Source organism: Berghia stephanieae, chromosome 2 (genome assembly GCF_034508935.2).
Source record: "Berghia stephanieae isolate SIO BIC M18660-M18661 chromosome 2, UCSD_Bste_1.3, whole genome shotgun sequence".
NCBI lineage: Eukaryota > Metazoa > Mollusca > Gastropoda > Nudibranchia > Aeolidiidae > Berghia > Berghia stephanieae.
The window spans coordinates 47,137,555-47,155,234 of NC_088361.1; the positions used below are offsets into that span (position 1 = coordinate 47,137,555).

Here is a 17,680-nt window from a genome sequence, read left to right on the forward strand (position 1 = left end):
ATGAAGCCTTGACAGAACAGTTTGGTTCATCCACCTCGGAGGTCAACCTCCTTTGCAGGTTTCGGCTGACTTCGTCATCTCCTGATGTCCTTCCTATCTGGATACTTCCTTCCCTTGGAAATTTGATCCTAGCGGCTCTGGGGGGCCCAGCTCGGCAGGGGATTAGACGAGTTGGTTAGGATTAGCACCTCACGGTGAGAGACAGCCACATCTTTCGGGATGGCCAGTATCCTATTTGATACCCCCGCTCATGTCTAGTTCACATATGGGTCCACGTGTGTGCTAGTATACGGCACCGCCATACCCCAGGCAATGACTATGGCTGGTCGGCGAAACTATGTGAACAGATTCAAAGACGAGGAAAGTCTCTCCTCAAAAGTATACACATCTGTCGGCGGAAAAGGCGGGAGATCCATGAATCAAGACAACGACTTGAAAGGCGAAAGGTGGAAAGGCATTGTTTTATGCCCGGGGCGCATCAGAGACTGAAATGATTAGCGGCCATAACCGCCTGGAAGGCAATGGCAAACCACATACTCCTTTGCCACAAAACCTGCACATGATGACAAACAAATACATTAGCATCCTATTTCTTTTTTTAAATCCCGTTTTCCTTTCGCAGGCTTATCGAGCCAGCACGTACGGGAGACCTGGCGCTGTGTACATTGACATCAGTGGCGATATGATCGTAGGAAGGATGGAGGAAGACAAAATCAGGTAGATAATCAACCAATTTGCTTTTTGTTCAGCTCCATGTCTAGTTTTTAAAGGTGAATGGTACAAGTGAGAGTTGGACAAAATCTGATTGGTACAATGTATTGTATTTTTAGTTTTGTCTGAAGTCTCAACGTTGAGAGTTTTTGACATTGATCGCTTTTTGTAGTAAAAAGTTATGGCCATGCATTTTAACAGTGTATAAAACATGAGCATTCATTTAGCGCAATATACCCTACGCATGCTCAAAGCACTTGTCAAGGGGTCCCAAGCCATCAGCAACACTTAATAATAACATGTAGCCTACATTGTAGGACAATACATGATGCCTGTTAGGAAATATTATGTGTTTGTCTTTTTTTTTCAACTGAGACAATGCTGTTAACAACCAGGCACTCATTTTACGCCCCGAAGATGATGAGAGAATATGAGTAAAGAGCCTTTTCCAAGGATTCAACTATGCGCCGCTTAGAGCGGAACTTGAACTCTAGACCTTCTGGTCTGAAGGTGAGTGTCTTATCACAAGACCACATGGCTGCACAGAATATGGCTGAATAAATGTTCATTTACAATTCCATTTCCTGTACAGATTCGTCCCTCCTTGCCCTCCTCCACCCCTGGTGTTTGCTGATCCCGATGCCATCAAAAATGCTGTGGACCTCATTACATACGCTGAGAAGCCACTGGTCATTGTGGGCAAAGGTAAACATTATTAGTCATTCCCGTGACCGGATGGTCGTTGGGGGGACTTGCAGGATCCTTCACAACAGGGTGCCACACACAGCTCGCTCAGTCATTGAAAATATTAAATTAAGAAATTAAGGCCCGGGTGTGGTGTAAGATAAAGAACTGAACAAGTGTGTATGGAAGGTGGCAGACAAAGCAAGAAAGAAAAATACAAAAACAAAAAAAAATCCCCAAAATCAGTCGACCTCGACTTGGGATTGAACCTCAGACATTCTGATAACCATTCAGACATGCTACCGGTAATCAGAAGGTCTGAGTTTCAATCCTCAGTCGAGGTCGACTGAATTTTTGGGATGTTTTTTTTTCTTGTATTTTTCTTTCTTGCTTTGTCTGGCACCTTCCATACACACTTGTTCAGTTCTTTATCTCAGCCATTGGCTTTCTCTGTCATCTCATACATCGTCAATCTGGTCCATTCTTTGATGTTATTCAGACACATTTCCCTTTGTATTCCTCTTCTTCTTTGACCTTCCACCGCACCTTGCATGACTGTCTTGCACAAGGTGTCATGTCTGACCAGATATCCAAACCATGCAAGTTTCCGTCTTTTGATTAATCATTGCAATGTAAACATTAAAGGCTGTAAAAAAGTGAGCATTTGTTTAAAGTATTGAACAAAAATGAGTATAACGGCTTCAAAGAAAGAGATCCTATTTATTGGTAAGAGAGGAAAGAGGTTGTATATAGTGCGGCTATGTGGTCCTGTGTTATGACACTCGCTTTCGGATCAGTAGATCCCGGGTTCGATCCTCGCTCGGCGCATAGTTGAGTCCTTGGAAAAGGCTCTTTACTCACATTCTCTCACCATACTCAGGGTGTAAAATGAGTACCGTTAACAGCTTTGTCTCTGTCCGAAAAAATTGTAATATCGCCTAACAGACGTCATGTCCTGTCCTACCTGTTAAGTGTTACTGTTGGCCAGGGACCCCTTTGTAAAGTGCTTTGAGAACATTTAGTGGATATTGCGTCATATAAAGGCTGTATTTTTTTGTTGTTGTGTTTTTCTAGGAGCTGCTTATGCCCAAGCCGAGGATGAAATCACCAGACTGATTGAATCGACACGCCTCCCATTCTTACCCACCCCCATGGGGAAAGGTGTGTTGCCAGATAACCACCCTCTGTGTGTATCAGCTGCCAGATCCAAGTAAGAATTCATCCATGTTCTATTATTTTGAAAAATTTGTTCATAAGGTTTAAGGAGATGAATTCAACTTATACTCTGTTAAAATGAAAGTAACAAAAAAAAAAAAAGATTCCATTTATTCACCACTAAGGGGATATTTGTTTTTAGGGTCTTTTCCAAGGTCAGATGGAATAACCCAGATGTCAAGAATAACCCAGATGTCAGGAATAAGCCAGTTGCCAGGAATAACCAGGTGCCAGGAATGACCCAATTGTCAGGAATAACCCAAGTGTCAGGAATAACCACGTGTCAGGAATAACCCAAGTGTCAGGAATAACTCGGGTGTCAGGAATAACCCTGTTGTTTAGGAATAACCCAGGTGTCAGTCTCAGTGCAGTACTTTAAAGTGAGTTCTAGTGCGTGCTGATTTGCTCAAGGCCACTCAATACTATGGATGGTCGATCTCAGAACCTTTGGGGTATGAGGCAAAGACCATAGTGCTGAGCCAAGCTATACTTATGTTATAAATTATTTGTGTTCTAATGTTTTTATACCATTGAATTGGAATTGTATGTTTGATATTTAATTAGAACAGAGGGAGAAATTCGCTTTTCAAGTCATTTATTATCACACTGACCTGATAACTCAATTGGAAGAGCACTCATATTTTTCACAGAAAAAAACGAGATTATTTCCTGACCCTGCTATATACATGTGTAAACCACAAATTTGATCATTTTCTGCAACATGGATAATTTCTGTTGACACCAGACATCTTGTTTGATGGATTATCTATATTCCTTCATGGAATGCCTAGGTGACGGGATCTATCGGTACCGGTGCATAAGGGCGTAATTTATTTATTAAATTTAATATATATAAATTTCAAATGAGTATTCCCTTCTTCCTTCTGCCAATGAAAATCATTAACTGAATGAGTGGATGAATGGAATAATAATTAAAAAAATACCCAATACAAAACCCCATCAAAACAAACAAATAAACAAACAAAACAACAACCATATTGATAAAGAACATTCTCGCAAAAGTATTTATGAGTCGGATACAAGCTAAACTAAAATTGAATTCTATTCATGTCCCTGTATCATCACAGAGCCCTTCAACAGACGGACCTCGTGGTGCTTCTTGGTGCTAGACTCAACTGGATGCTTCACTTTGGAGCGCCACCTAGATTTAATCCAAAGGTCAAGGTCATTCAGGTATGGCGTCCAATTTGAAATTTCTTCCTACTTCGTTTTTTTAAAAATTCTCTGCTTTCATTTTTGGTGTTTTTCTTTCACATCACCTCGAGGTAGTTGTCGAGAAAACACGAGAAATGACTTTGCAATAAGAAACCTCCCTCCATGAAAGTTATGGGTTTGAGCCCTGCTTCCGACAGTTTTTTTTTCTCCTTGGCCAAGATTATTAACCTCCAATTTTAACACTTTGAACACTATAGGTGATTCCTGTTAACATCAGGCATTTGTTTGATGGATTATCTATATTCATTATTGGCATGCCCGAGGCCAATCCGCCTGGTTATGCTGTACAGAAGGGTGTAGTTTTTTTTTCTTCACCATTTAGAATTCGTGTGCATGAAGTCCTAGGTGGTGTATATGTTTTTTGTTTTTGTTTTTTATTCAGGTGGAAATTTCAATGGAAGAGGTTGGTAATAACATTCCCCCTGTGGCAGCTCTTTGTGGGGATATCCTAGCTGTTACCAAACAGGTAAAAAAAACAAACAATAATAATAATAATAATAATAATAATAATAATAATAATAATAATAATAATAATAATACAACTTTATCTTGAAAACTAAGCTACCAGAAGCTCTGAACTGTTTAAAATGATGAAGAAAAAGAAATATAACAGCATCAAAAATAAAAAAGATACACTAAACACGGAACGTTTTGGACTCAAAGCCTTCTTCAGCCAACAACGTTGAAGAAGGGTTTTGAGCCTAAAACTCTTTCATTGTTAAATATTTTGTTATTTATTTTTTTTTTTTGAAGCTGCTATATTCATCTCTGTTCAAAAATAATAAGAGTATTTTATAAAGCACATGTCTTAGATTTATTAAGAAGTTAAATATGCAACATATGTGACCTGTCCTCTCAAATCTGTGCTGGATGCTAAAGAATGAGTTTGTGTCCAAAAATATGAAAAAAACCCCCCAAAAAACAAAAAACAAAACAAGATGACAATTTGATCTTCTATAGCGCAATATCCACTAAACATGCTTGAAGCGCTTTACAAGGGGTCCCTGACCAACAGCAACACATAACATGTAGATCACAAAGCTTTAAAACCAACTCCTCTCACTTGGAAATTATACGTCCCTCCTTGTACCAGAACAGTCCATAGGATAATGGGAATGGAATGAAATTCTTTAACACCAACTCCTCACCCTGGAAATACACGTCCTTTCTTGTACCAGAACAGTCCGTAGTGTAATGTTCAGCACTGTTTCATGCACACCTTTTCGGTTTTTTAAGCTGGCTGAGAAGAGTGATTTACCTCTAAGTCAAAGTGATACTAGGCTGCTAGAAGCTGTGAACTGTAAAAAGTAATAAACAAAAAATGAATATAACACCTTCAAAAAAGAACAAAATACAAAACATGGGTGGGGCTCCTGACCTCCCATAGAGGGCAGGGAGGTACTTGCTGTGTCTTCTATCCCCCTCTGTATCAGTTTTCCAATTGCTTTCTGTCTTTGTCTTGGAATGAGACTGACTCTGGCCGGATTCCTTGGCTGAAAGGGAAACAGTCGAATGTACTGTTATAGTTTTGGGAGATGATATTTTTTTTCCTTGTAAATCATATCTCTGTAATGTACTGGGTTTGGTTTTTTGTTGTTCTATTTTTTGGTTCTTAACATATGATTTGTAAACATTTGAGTGTATTCCTCTTAGTGGGGACTAGTGCTGGTGTCAGTGTAAGACTTTTAGTTGATCTCAAACTAAGTACACTGATAGTGTGCTCTTGGAATCTAAATCTGTTCCCTATTTGAATCGTTTCCCCTTGTCTTACTTTTTCCTCAAGCCTTTTAATTGTACATCTAGAATGTTTTTACTATCTCATTTTCTTCCTTTTTACTGGCGCTGATATGACCTAAATGTGTTGCAAGCGCCGTAAAACCCTTAAAACATAAAACAAACAAAATCAAACACGGAACATTTTGGGCTCAAAACTCGTCATCAGCCAACAACAAAAAAAAAACCCAATAAAACATAAATACATTGCTAAATTCCAGAGTCTCTGTCGTCAATCTGGAATTTAATAATGTGTTTATGTTTTTATTGTTTTTTTTTTGTTGTTGTTCTAAGAAGGAGGGTATTGAGCCCGAAACGTTCCGTGTTTGGTACATGTTCTTTTTTTAAGCTGTTCTATTCATTTGTGTTTATTACTATTTACCTTTAAGGCTTTTATTTTGTTAATTTTTTTTTCTTCAAAAATCCGAAAGTTAAATGAAGAGTTTGACCGACGTCCAGGGAGTTTCAAGTTCAATCCCAACTCCCCTTGGTGGAAGATGTTGAAGGCCAAGGTCGATGCCAATCACACCAATGTTCAGGTAAGATGATAATAATTTATTATAATATAGTATTAATAATAATAATAATAATAATAATAATAATAATAATATAATAATAATAATAATAATAATAATAATGATAGTAATAATAATAATAATAATAATAATAATATAATAATAATAATAATAATAATAATAATAATAATAATAATAATAATAATAATAATTATTATTACTATTACTATATAATAAGGATAATAATAATAATAATAGTAATAATAATGATAATAAATAATAATATAATATAATAATAATAATAATAATAATTAATAATAATAATAATAATAATAATGATAATAATAATAAATAATAATAATAATAATAATAATAATAATAAATAATAATGATATAATAATAATAATAATAATAATAATAATAATAATAATAATAATAATAATAATAATAATAATAATAATAATAATGATGATAATAATAATAATAATTATGATAATAATAATATATGGTTTTTAAACTGTGCCTTATCCTGTAAGAATTTTAAGTAATGACTTCAGGCGATTTGCACATATATGCAGGTCTGATGAACTATAGCAATTACGGGCGTGATATAACATTGCTGTAATGGACAATATTTTGGGTTGGTTTGAGAGTATTCCCCAAATCATCAGTTTCTGTGGTTCGATTCCAAGTTGAGGCATGCTGAAATTTTTGGGTTGTTTTTTTTTCTTTTCTTGTATTTTTCTCTCTGCTTTGTCTGTTCTTTTCAGAAATAATTTATTGCATTGACCTAACCTTTGTGTAACAAATATTGTGACTTAAAGAGAGTGATTTTATGACTTGCAATTATGAACACACAAAATGTGAGTATCTATATAGTTCAATATCAACATAATGTGCTCAAAGCGCTTTACAAGAGATCCCTAGTCAACAACAACATTTAACATGTAGGACGAGACATGACACCTGTTAAGCGATATTACAATTCTTTTCCATTGAAGAATGTTAATGACCAGATACTCATTTTACACCCAAGTACGGTGAGAGAATGTGAGTAAAGAGCCTTTTCCAAGGACTCAACTTTGCACTGCTCAGACCAGGGCTCAAAACCTGGACCTTCCGATTAGAAAGCGAGTGCCATACCACTCGACCACAAAAAGTCGTTGTTGATCCATCATGTTCTTGTTATGTAAATCTATGGTTGGTTCTACTTTTGATGTTATTTTCAACCCAAGCCTCATTTTAAATATTTTGTTTATTCTCTATACTCCCTACAGGCAATGTGCAAAGACCACAGTGTCCCTTTGAATTACTATGCAGCTTACGCCGAGGTGAGATAATAATGATAATAATAATAATAATAATAATAATAATGATAATAATAATAATAATAATAATAATAATAATAATAATAATAAAATAATAATAATAATAATAATAATAATAATAATAATAATAATAATAATAATAATAATAATAATAATAATAGACTCTTATAGAGCGCACTGTATCCTCAACAATGAGGCTCTTGTCGCTTTAAATTACATCAACACAAAACAATATTTAAAGTACATGACATCAAAAAAGAAATGTTTTCAAGGATTTCTTGTAAACAGACAATGATTTGGATTCCCAGATGCTCTGTGGAATGCGTTCCATACAGACGGACCAAAATGAGAAAAGGACCTCTCTATATTATCGTTGTTGTGTCCATTCATCTTCAGCTTGTCAAAGTTTGATGTGGGAAATTTAAGGATCTGAAGTCTGCAGACTTTTTATACAGACTAAGAAGAAGCAAACATGATTTAATGGCATAGAAGTCAATTAATGTTAAACATGGCCAGTGTTGGAAGGGTGACAATGATCTTTGAAAATTCTTGTCCCAATCTTAGGTCCTTGGATAAGGCACTTTATTCACATAACCCTGCTTGACTCAGGTGCGATTGAGTACCTGGCTACAGACAGTGACGGTTATTTGTAAGAGTGTTTGTACAAAAAGCCAGTTAGGGGAATAAATGAAAATGTGGAGTGTATTTAGCATGGTCAATCCACCGAAAATGTGCTGTATTTATGTTCATATTTATTTATTTTATTTATATGCTGAAGATGTTGATTTTGTATTGCTTAGCAAATGAGTTGGATATATATTCACCTTCGATACCCTTAATGTTACATACATACTGGTGTGTTGGTTCCAATTATTATTTGCTGCTCTGCGCCAGCCAGAGATAAGTAATTTATTGACCTGTATACCTAATAAATAGCATTTATATGGCTCAGGGGGCAGCGTGGCTCAAGGGTACCCGAAAGGTACTGAGTTTGATCACCAGTCGCTGCGCTGTGTGGTCTTGAGCAAGTCACCTCGCCTAGCTCAATTTACGGCGCTGCACTGCGGCTGACGCCTGGGTTATTCCAGTCTTCCCTTGGAATAGACCCTGGAGACAAATTTCCCCTTTGGGATGAATAAAGGGAATTTTATTATTTTTATTTTATTAATTTTTTTTCATAACCATGGCATTCTGTCATTAACTTATATGAATAAGATAATGAAATTTGTCTTTAGGGTCTATTCAAAGGGAAAACTGGAATGTACAGAGTAGCCTGCAAAGTGAGATGGGGTGAAGGGACTTGCTCAGGACCTAACAGCTTGGCATGTCTTGGAATTCGGTATCTTTTGAGTACGAAGCAAAGACCAAACCTCTCAGCCATGCTGCCCCTTAGTTGAAAAAGGCCAAAGGCCGAAACGTTGTTTGTCTTGTCTTGTTCCCTTATTTATGAGTCAGATTAACTCCATTTATCTTTATCTCCATTTTATTGACTCATTTAGGCACATCTAGTTATTGTTTTGCCCCTTAGTTACACGCATGTGTGCTTGTATGTTGGTAACAGTTATTATTTACTACTTTGCCAGCCAGAGGTGAGTATATTATTGACCTGTGTACATTCTGTTAATAAATTGATGACTCCTTCTCGTTAACTCTTACAGGTTCAGAACGCCATCCCCAAAGATTGCCTGATAGTAAACGAAGGCTCCAACACCATGGACATTGGTAGAACTATGCTGCCTAATATCCTACCACGTCACAGGTAGGTCACCTCACCTCAACCACCCATCCCAAAACCCTACCAAACCCCCCCCCCCCCCCTCTCACACACACACACTCTAACTCTCTCCTGTTGGCAGTCCAACAATCTTTTTTTCATTCAGATTGAATGTGATAAAGTTGATATATTATTACTCTGCTTAAGTTCGTTTAAAAAATTAAAAAGGTGTTGTTTTTTTATTTCAGGCTTGATGCAGGCACATTTGGGACCATGGGAGTTGGGTTGGGGTTTGCCGTGGCAGCGGCTGCCTGGTGCAGAGACTATCACAAGGGGAAAAGAGTTGTCTGTGTGGAAGGAGACAGCGCTATCGGGTTTTCTGGTATGGAGATAGAGACATTGGCAAGGTTGGTAGTCTCGAATGATGTGTTTAGTAAACTTATGTAGCAATGACTATGAATTTTTTTTCCCTATTTTTGTGGGGAAATGCTATGTTTAAATCAAAGCCCTATCTCCACTGAATAAAAATCTATTTGAATTTTGAAAATAATAAAATTAAAATTAAAATTTACTTTTCATAAGTTTAGTTTCATGTTTAAAAAACAAACGTTTGTCCCATTGACAGATACAATCTACCTGTGATAATTATCGTCTTCAACAACAACGGAATCACATTTGGATTGAAAGAAGAAATTTGGAATGATCTCAAAGAATCTGGTGACACAATGTTAAGGTAGGACTATGTTATATGTGACGCTCTTGTCTGGTATTATGTCAGGGTGATTTAGGTACAAACTACAGGAGGGCTGGAAGCATCAGTGAGATCCTCAAGAGCCTAAACTGGTTGCCATTACATGAAAGACGCACAATCCAAAAATCAAAAGTCCTCTTTAAGGCCCGTCAAAGACTGACAACAATTCCAATTGTGAGCCTTATTCCAAATGAAAGAAAACAGCACTCATATCAGGTCCCACAGTCATGATTTAATGCTCATTCAACCCGTTTTTTCCAAGCACCATCTGAATGTGGAATTCCCTGGCCGAATTTAGAAAAAGAATTAATGGCCAAATTGAATTTGACAGGGAAATCGATTAAATCAAAATAAAAGCCTAGGCATGTCCATTTGTTCTCACCATACTCACAGTCGAGATTACTTTCGATGCACTGAGTAGAAACTTAAACGACCTGACAAGACAGATTAAATGTGACCCATCACCTGGAAATGGTATGTCTTGTAATTTAAATACTTGGGTGAAGATTGTGTGTTCTATTTTGGAGGATGGGTAAAATTTCTCAAAGTAGGAAAAACAAAAAAATTGATATATCTAAAAGTATCTGAACGTTTAACTCACATATCAGCACAAATTTCACCTACATATGATACCGATTTTGGGAGTTCTGATAGCACTCGCTTCAAACATAAAGGTACTGAGATTGATCCCAGATGCTGTCAAGATTTTTTTCTGACCCCTTCTGTCCACCCAGCAGTGATTGGGTAGCTGGGTCTGTTTGATCTGGCAGAAAATACTTTGTGATAAACTGGCGTCTTATTAAAAGGGTAGCAAGCTAGGGTGAGGTGATTTGCTCAAGGTCACACAGCAAGTCAAGGAGTTGAACTCAGTACCTTTTGGGTACAAAGCAAAGACCCATGCTGCTAGCTCAGTGGACCATCATTATAATCCATTGCCTTGTCAATATGATCGTTTCACAATTAAATAATATACTTTTCAATAATAATCTCCGAATTTTACATGAAGTATTTTTACCATTTTTGTTATTGTTGTTGACTGAAAAAGAGTTTTGAGCCTGAAATGTTCTGTCTTAAGCATTTTATCCTTTGTGTGGCTATGTAGTCTAGTGGTATTACTTTCGCCTTTGGTCTGGAAGGTCCAGGGTTTGAGTCCCATTCTGAGAAGCACATAGTTGGGTCCTTGGAAAGGCTCTTTACTCACATTCTCTCACGATGTTCAGGTTTAAAATGAGTACCTGGCCTTTAACGGCATTCTCTCTGTCCAACAAAATATTGTAACATCGCCTAACAGGCATTATGTCTCGTCCTACATATTAAATGTTGCTGTTGTCTAGGACCCCTTATAAAGCGCTTTGAGCACGTTTAGTGGATATTGCACTTTATAAATGCTAGCTAAATTAGTAAAAAAAAAGAAAACCCATTATATTTACTTTTATTGAATAGTTTTGACAGCTCACAGCTTCTATCACTTTAGTATTCACTGTATCTTGTAATTCTAACACTGTCACTCCCATTTCATGTTTGATTTACAGCATTCCCCCCACTGCCTTACAACCAAACACAAGGTATGACAAACTGATGGAAGCCTTCGGTGGGAAGGGATATTTTGTCAACACCATCCCCGAGTTACGGACAGCCATGGCCGAGGCCATGAAGGATACGGAGAAGAGCTCCATTATCAACATAATGATTAACCCCATGTCTCAGAGAAAACAACAGGCAAGTTACACAGGGCCTATCAAAAGGACTAAAATAAAACTGAAACTACATGCATACTTACTTATCCAAAAGGGGTCATAATATCTCAGTTGGTCGAGCACTTTCTTTACACTCAAAGGGGTCGAAATTGATTGCGGGTGAAGTTGAGATTTTTTCTGACCCTCCTGTCCACCCAGCAATGATTGGGTAGCTAGGTGTGTTAGATCTGGTGGAAAGTATTTTACTTATGCAGTTATGTGGTCTAGTGGTATGACACTCGCTTTCAGATTTAATGGTCCTGGGTTCGAGCTTCGCTCGGCAAATAGTTGAGTCCTTTGAGAAGGCTCTTTACTCACATTCTCACACTGTACTCAGGTGTAAAATGAGTACTTGGCCATTAACAGCGTTGTCTCTGTCCGAAAAAAATGTAAATTCGCCTAACAGGCGTCTTAAATGTTAAATTTTACTATTGTCCAAGGACCCCTTGTAAAACGCTTTGAGCACGTTTAGTGGATATTTCGTTTTATAAAAGCTCAATACAGACATGCCTACTACTACCAAAAATTAGTAGAATTACGAAATTTTGGCTTTAATTTCAGAACTTTCTGAGAACCTCTAAGTCATTAATACTTATTGACAGTGAAAGTTGATGCCAGAATACATAATTTAAAGTGTTATTTATTCCTTGTGAGTTAACTATAGAGACTACAACTTTTATATCCTAAAAACTATGAATTTTTAAATTTTCAAGTTGGCAGCTTTGCTACTTATCCACAAGAGCCATGATATCTCAGTTGGTCGAGCACTTGCTTTACACTCAAAGGGGTCGAAATTGGTTCTGGGTGAGGTCGAGATTTTTTTTCTGAACCTCCTGTCCACCCAGCAGTGATTAGGTAGCTCGATCTGTTAGATCTGGTGGAAAGTACTTTATGATAGACTAGTGCCTAATCCAAAGGGCAGCAAGCAATTGCTATTGTCCATTTCACGCTATAAGAAACCAGGATAAACTCTGGCTCCATGGGCCTAATGGCTCTGAAAGACTACTACTGAAGTACAGCTATGTGGTCTTGTGGTATGACATTCACTTTCGGATCGGAAGGTCCTGGGTTCGAGCCTCACTTGGTGCATAGTTGAGTCCTTGGAAAGGCTCTTTACTCAAATTCTCTCACCATACTCATGTGTAAAATGAGTACCTGGCTGTCAATAGCATTGTCTATCTTCAAAAAAAAAAAAATGTAATATCGCATAACAGGTGTCATGTCTCGTTCTACATATTACGTGTTGCTGTTGGTCAGGGACTCTTTGTAAAGTGCTTTGAGTACATTTAGTGAACATTGCGCTATATAAAAGTTCAAATTTGTTTTTTTTTAAACTTATCCAACCCAGCAACCAGTTGAGCTCTATGCTTTTGGTCTTGTGCTATGACTTAAAAGTTGGATATCTTTTATAGTTTCTCCAGTTTAAGACTAAAGATAAAATAAAATCATCATCATGATAAGAAATAATTCCCTTTACTCTCTCTCAATGGGGAAGCATTCAATAGAGACAATAACGTATGTTGTATTAGATATCTACTGGGGCACATGTATGTATGTTTGATTAAAAAAAAAAAAAAAAAAAAAAAATAAAAAAATAAAAAAAAATAAAAAAAAATAAAAAAAAAATATATTATATATATATATATATATATATATATATATATATATATATATATATATATATATATATATATATATATATATATATATATATATATATATATTCACAGACCTGCCTACTATTACGACATTTTTGCTCCAATTTCAGAACTTCATCTCTGAGTCATTAACTCACTCAACCCTGACACCGACTATATCCGTAGTTTACCCTGGTTACTTTTATCCCACCCCTATTTATTATATTTTTCTGAGACAAATTATAGGCGTAGTATCAAAGGTTATGTTTTTAGTTATTGCATGTTAATGTACATGTACATGCTCATTTTTTTAATACAATTTTTTTCCAATTTCGAAAAGTAGCAAAAAATCTCTAGGATTGAGTGAGTTAAGACTAATTGAAAAAGAAAGTTGATGACAGACTATAATATTGTTTTAAGGAATTTGAAGTGTTATCTAATCCTTGTGAGGGTAAATTATTGATTTTTAAAGTAAACTATAGTGAGTACAGTTTTTATCTCTTAAAAATTCCCAATTTTTAAAATTTCAAGTTGGTTGGTCTGAATTCAGGACTGAATAATTCAAACTTTCCAAATGTCTAGAATTATGAGCTTTACTTTTTTCTCTCAATAAATAACAATGTGAAATTGAATGTAAGCTTCGATTTAATACACGAAAACGTCCATTTTATCTGTTTTCGTATATATTAAATTGAAGCTTATATTCAATTTCACATTGTTATTTATTTCTTCGAGCTTCGAGCAGCAACATTTACATTACTTTTATTTTTTTCTCAGGAGTTTTCATGGCTTACAAAATCCAACCTATGAGAGGGACCTTCCCTGCCATTTCAACTGTTTATGTGAAGGGCGACTGTATTGATGGGTGGAGTCGGAATGAACCAAAGCTGAAATAGATATTTTCATTTTAATTACCGAAAATGGTGATGGGTTTAAATGATTCATCTTACACAATCCGTGAAGCTATAGAAACAAATCAAGAATTGTACACAATATCATAATTACATTCTGTGATAACCAATAATATTGACATTTATGAAGTCAAATTACTTGGTAATAAATTGTGATTATTAATATTAAATTGATTATTAAATCTACAAAGTGATTGTAAAATTGAATCGTTACTGTTAATCAGATAGTATTTGTTTGTAATTTAAGTCTTTTTATTCCTTCCTCTTCTCATTGGCATTTGATATCTCAGTGTCCAATATTTCTGACATGAATTTCATCAAAAACATTGATACAGAAATATGCCTATTATTATTATATTGATGATGCATTCTTTAACCGTGTAACTGAAAAAAAGAATTGAAATTTATTTTTTAGCTAATCATGTTCAATATGTAATCCCCTGCTCATTAGGGACACCCAGGTACAGTATAAATAGCACATATTAACAACACATGACACATATTGCCTTGCATCAAGAACGCATGCAATTATGTTTTGTTTAAATCTCTCCTGTACAATATTGTCCAAACCAGTCACTGGGCTAGAGAATGACATCGTCAATATGTTTCCTTGTCCTATGTCCTTGCATGTAGCCCACTTGTTCCATTTAAGTTGACGCAGTCTGTGTTCAGCGAAAACCTTTGAATTCATGTTTTACATGATTGCAACAATCCATATCTCAGGTGCTGACAACAAACAGGGTTGCAATATTTATTGACTGTTATTGTTACTAGTTGAGTGATTATCTAGTATCCTGTACCGTATGTTGGATAAAACTTTGAAGTGGTCTCAGACTGGACACTTGGATTGCCTTGATCTTTGACCGACTTGTATGATATTCTACATTATCCTACCTCGTATAGGTTACCATATTTGTTAAACAACCTTCTTTATCTTACCTTGTATAGGCTAACGTATTTGTTAAATGAACTCTCTTTATTTTACCTTCAATAGGCAATCATATTTGTTAAATGATCTCTCTTTATCTTATCTTGAATAGGCTATCATATTTATTAAAATGATCTCCCAAACTATTTGATATTAAACAGAGATTTTGTAATATAAATGATGTTTTGGGTTTTCAGCCATATACAAAACGTTTGATGAAAAAGTGTAGAATTACAAAGCTGGTGCATGAAACAGTCACAGTCAAAGCTTCTAATGAAAGAGTGAAAATGGAGAGGCTTCGTATGGGAACAATACAGACAATAGACATTTTGGGCACAAACCCTTCGTCAGCACAACAATAAAAATGTAATTTGTTTATTTTTGTGCTGACAAAGAGTTTGTACCTGAAACGTCCATTGTTTGTATTGTTCCCATACGAAGCCTACCCATTTTCACTCTTTCATTAATATTTTCACAATGACATGCTTCAGGCAGCCCCTACCATAGAGAATACAGGACTAGAGACGACAACAGGTAGTAAAACGTCATCAAAAGTGGCTAGTGAGAGGTCGAGCGCCGCCATTTTCTTTTTTATGAAACCAGGGACGCTGTGCGATTTAATCTCTATATGAATGTCTTTGCTGAGCTCGATTAACCTTGATTTGTGGACGGAAAATAGAAAAAAGGCCAGGTTTATGATGATAAACCAAATTAGACATATTAAACTACACTTTTACTTGTACATTTTAGACTTGGCTCCAATGATCGGGTTTATATTAATAACTTAAAAAAATATTATGAATAATTTATAACTCCCTTATTTGTGGGGCGATTTTGTCATTCGTGGTATCAATTTTATTGTAATAAAGAGATAGGAACTTGAGAGTTATTTTTTTCTGACGCGAAATTATTACTTTGTAATTTTAGCACTAAGAAAAGTAGTTGGTAGATAAATTTGGTACACCTCTTTGATCTACTGCCACCGCCCATTCGTGTAGAATTGTGAATCTCATCGTCGATGTATTAAATGTATTACGTATTGTTACGCAAGGAATATAACACCTTTTTGAGTAGGCCTAAAAGCTAAAATCTAAAAGTAAAAAATATAATTCTGAGGAATTTGAAAGTCACATTGTTGAAATCAGCTTGAAAAAAGAAGAACATTGGTTCTTATTTCAGAAAAATCGGTTGAAAACCAACTGTTTTACGAATAAATTTTATTTTAAAAATTGCTTTTGTTTATTTTAGCTTTTTTTAGCAACTTTTTGATTTATCGGCCGATTTTCTTGATTTTTATATCATTCTTTATATCTCAATGAGACGAGATCAGTGATATACTTTGTTTGTTTCAAATGTAACTAGAACATAATTTGGCTTTTTTACCTATCAACCGTGCCTGGCTAATATATTCAGCAACGTGGTGATTGTGACGCAACTATGCCATGAGCGTCTTCCAGTGTTTCAACGATGGTTCAGTTGATTGTTGACGGCTGTTTAGCCATGAGTGAACGTAGAAAACGAAAAGGCGACTGCAGACATCAAAGGGTAGGCTTATATCATCAAAGGATGTCTACATGATTGACATGGCCATATAGGGAACTCACTATCTACTCCCCCCATAAAGAATCTGAACACGAGAGGTCGAGCGCCGCCATTTTCTTTTTTATGCAACCAGGGACGATTAGCCACTAAAAAGTGGCTGTTGCCTGGTCTGCTCCAAGTAGTCTGTGGCCCCTACCGCTCTCAGACAAAGCTTCATAACATTTTTTCTGATTTTTATCTCACACCTGTGCTTGCTTCCTAAATCGTTACTTTGTTAACGCAAAATTGAGAAATTTTAAATTTTAAGAATAGTAGGTATTGTAATTTAATTTAAAATGTATCTTAGTTGTTTGGGTCGTTTCCTGAAAATAGTACCTGAATTAGACTGGAATGCTTAACACAACAAAACTGTAGATAATTTCCTTTCATTTGATACATGATTTATTCTGCTGCATTAATTCATTGACGAGATACCTCGATTTCTAATCCTACATTTTTTATATCAAACACTGTGTAATAATTGCAATGTATAATGTTGTTATATCAATTTGTAGTTTTAAAAAAAATGTTGTGTTTTGTTGAAAATAAAATGATATAAATAAATCCTCTAGTGAGAGGACCTACCTAATTTTCTTACATTCCAAGATGTTTGTTCTAGAGAGAGGACTTACCAAATTTCTCTATCGTTGATCTGGAATTTAGTAATGCATTTATGTTTTTATTGTTTTTGTTGTTGTTGTTGTTGTTGTTGGCTGAAGAAGGGTTTTGAGCCAGAAACGTTCCATGTTTGGTATTTTGTTCTTTTTTGAAGCTGTTATATTCATTTTCGATTATTACTTTTTACAGTCCACAGCTTCTAGCAGCTTAGTATTACCTAGATCATGATCAGTGCAGTTGGGCCCGTCCTGGCATTCTCTAAGGATGTGCTCAGGGCATCCACATGTACACAAGTTGGTCTCAGCCAGCCCCCACTTTTTCATGCTTCCAGCTGTCCTCCCA

At 35.8% G+C, this 17,680-nt stretch overlaps 1 protein-coding gene across 1 annotated transcript in view; it reads left to right on the top strand.

The window, feature by feature from the left end:
• Positions 1–17,309, top strand: part of LOC144965029 (2-hydroxyacyl-CoA lyase 1-like) — a 45,777-nt gene extending 28,468 nt beyond the window's left edge. The window contains exons 6-17 of the mRNA XM_078899892.1: positions 623–717; positions 1,304–1,416; positions 2,470–2,605; positions 3,699–3,804; positions 4,229–4,312; positions 6,051–6,158; positions 7,412–7,465; positions 9,121–9,221; positions 9,425–9,583; positions 9,802–9,909; positions 11,460–11,646; positions 14,078–17,309. Coding sequence (XP_078756018.1) covers positions 623–717; positions 1,304–1,416; positions 2,470–2,605; positions 3,699–3,804; positions 4,229–4,312; positions 6,051–6,158; positions 7,412–7,465; positions 9,121–9,221; positions 9,425–9,583; positions 9,802–9,909; positions 11,460–11,646; positions 14,078–14,110 — 1,284 coding nt within the window. The 3' untranslated portion in view covers positions 14,111–17,309. The remainder of the gene's footprint in view (positions 1–622; positions 718–1,303; positions 1,417–2,469; positions 2,606–3,698; positions 3,805–4,228; positions 4,313–6,050; positions 6,159–7,411; positions 7,466–9,120; positions 9,222–9,424; positions 9,584–9,801; positions 9,910–11,459; positions 11,647–14,077) is intronic.
• The last annotated feature ends 371 nt before the right edge of the window (positions 17,310–17,680 follow it).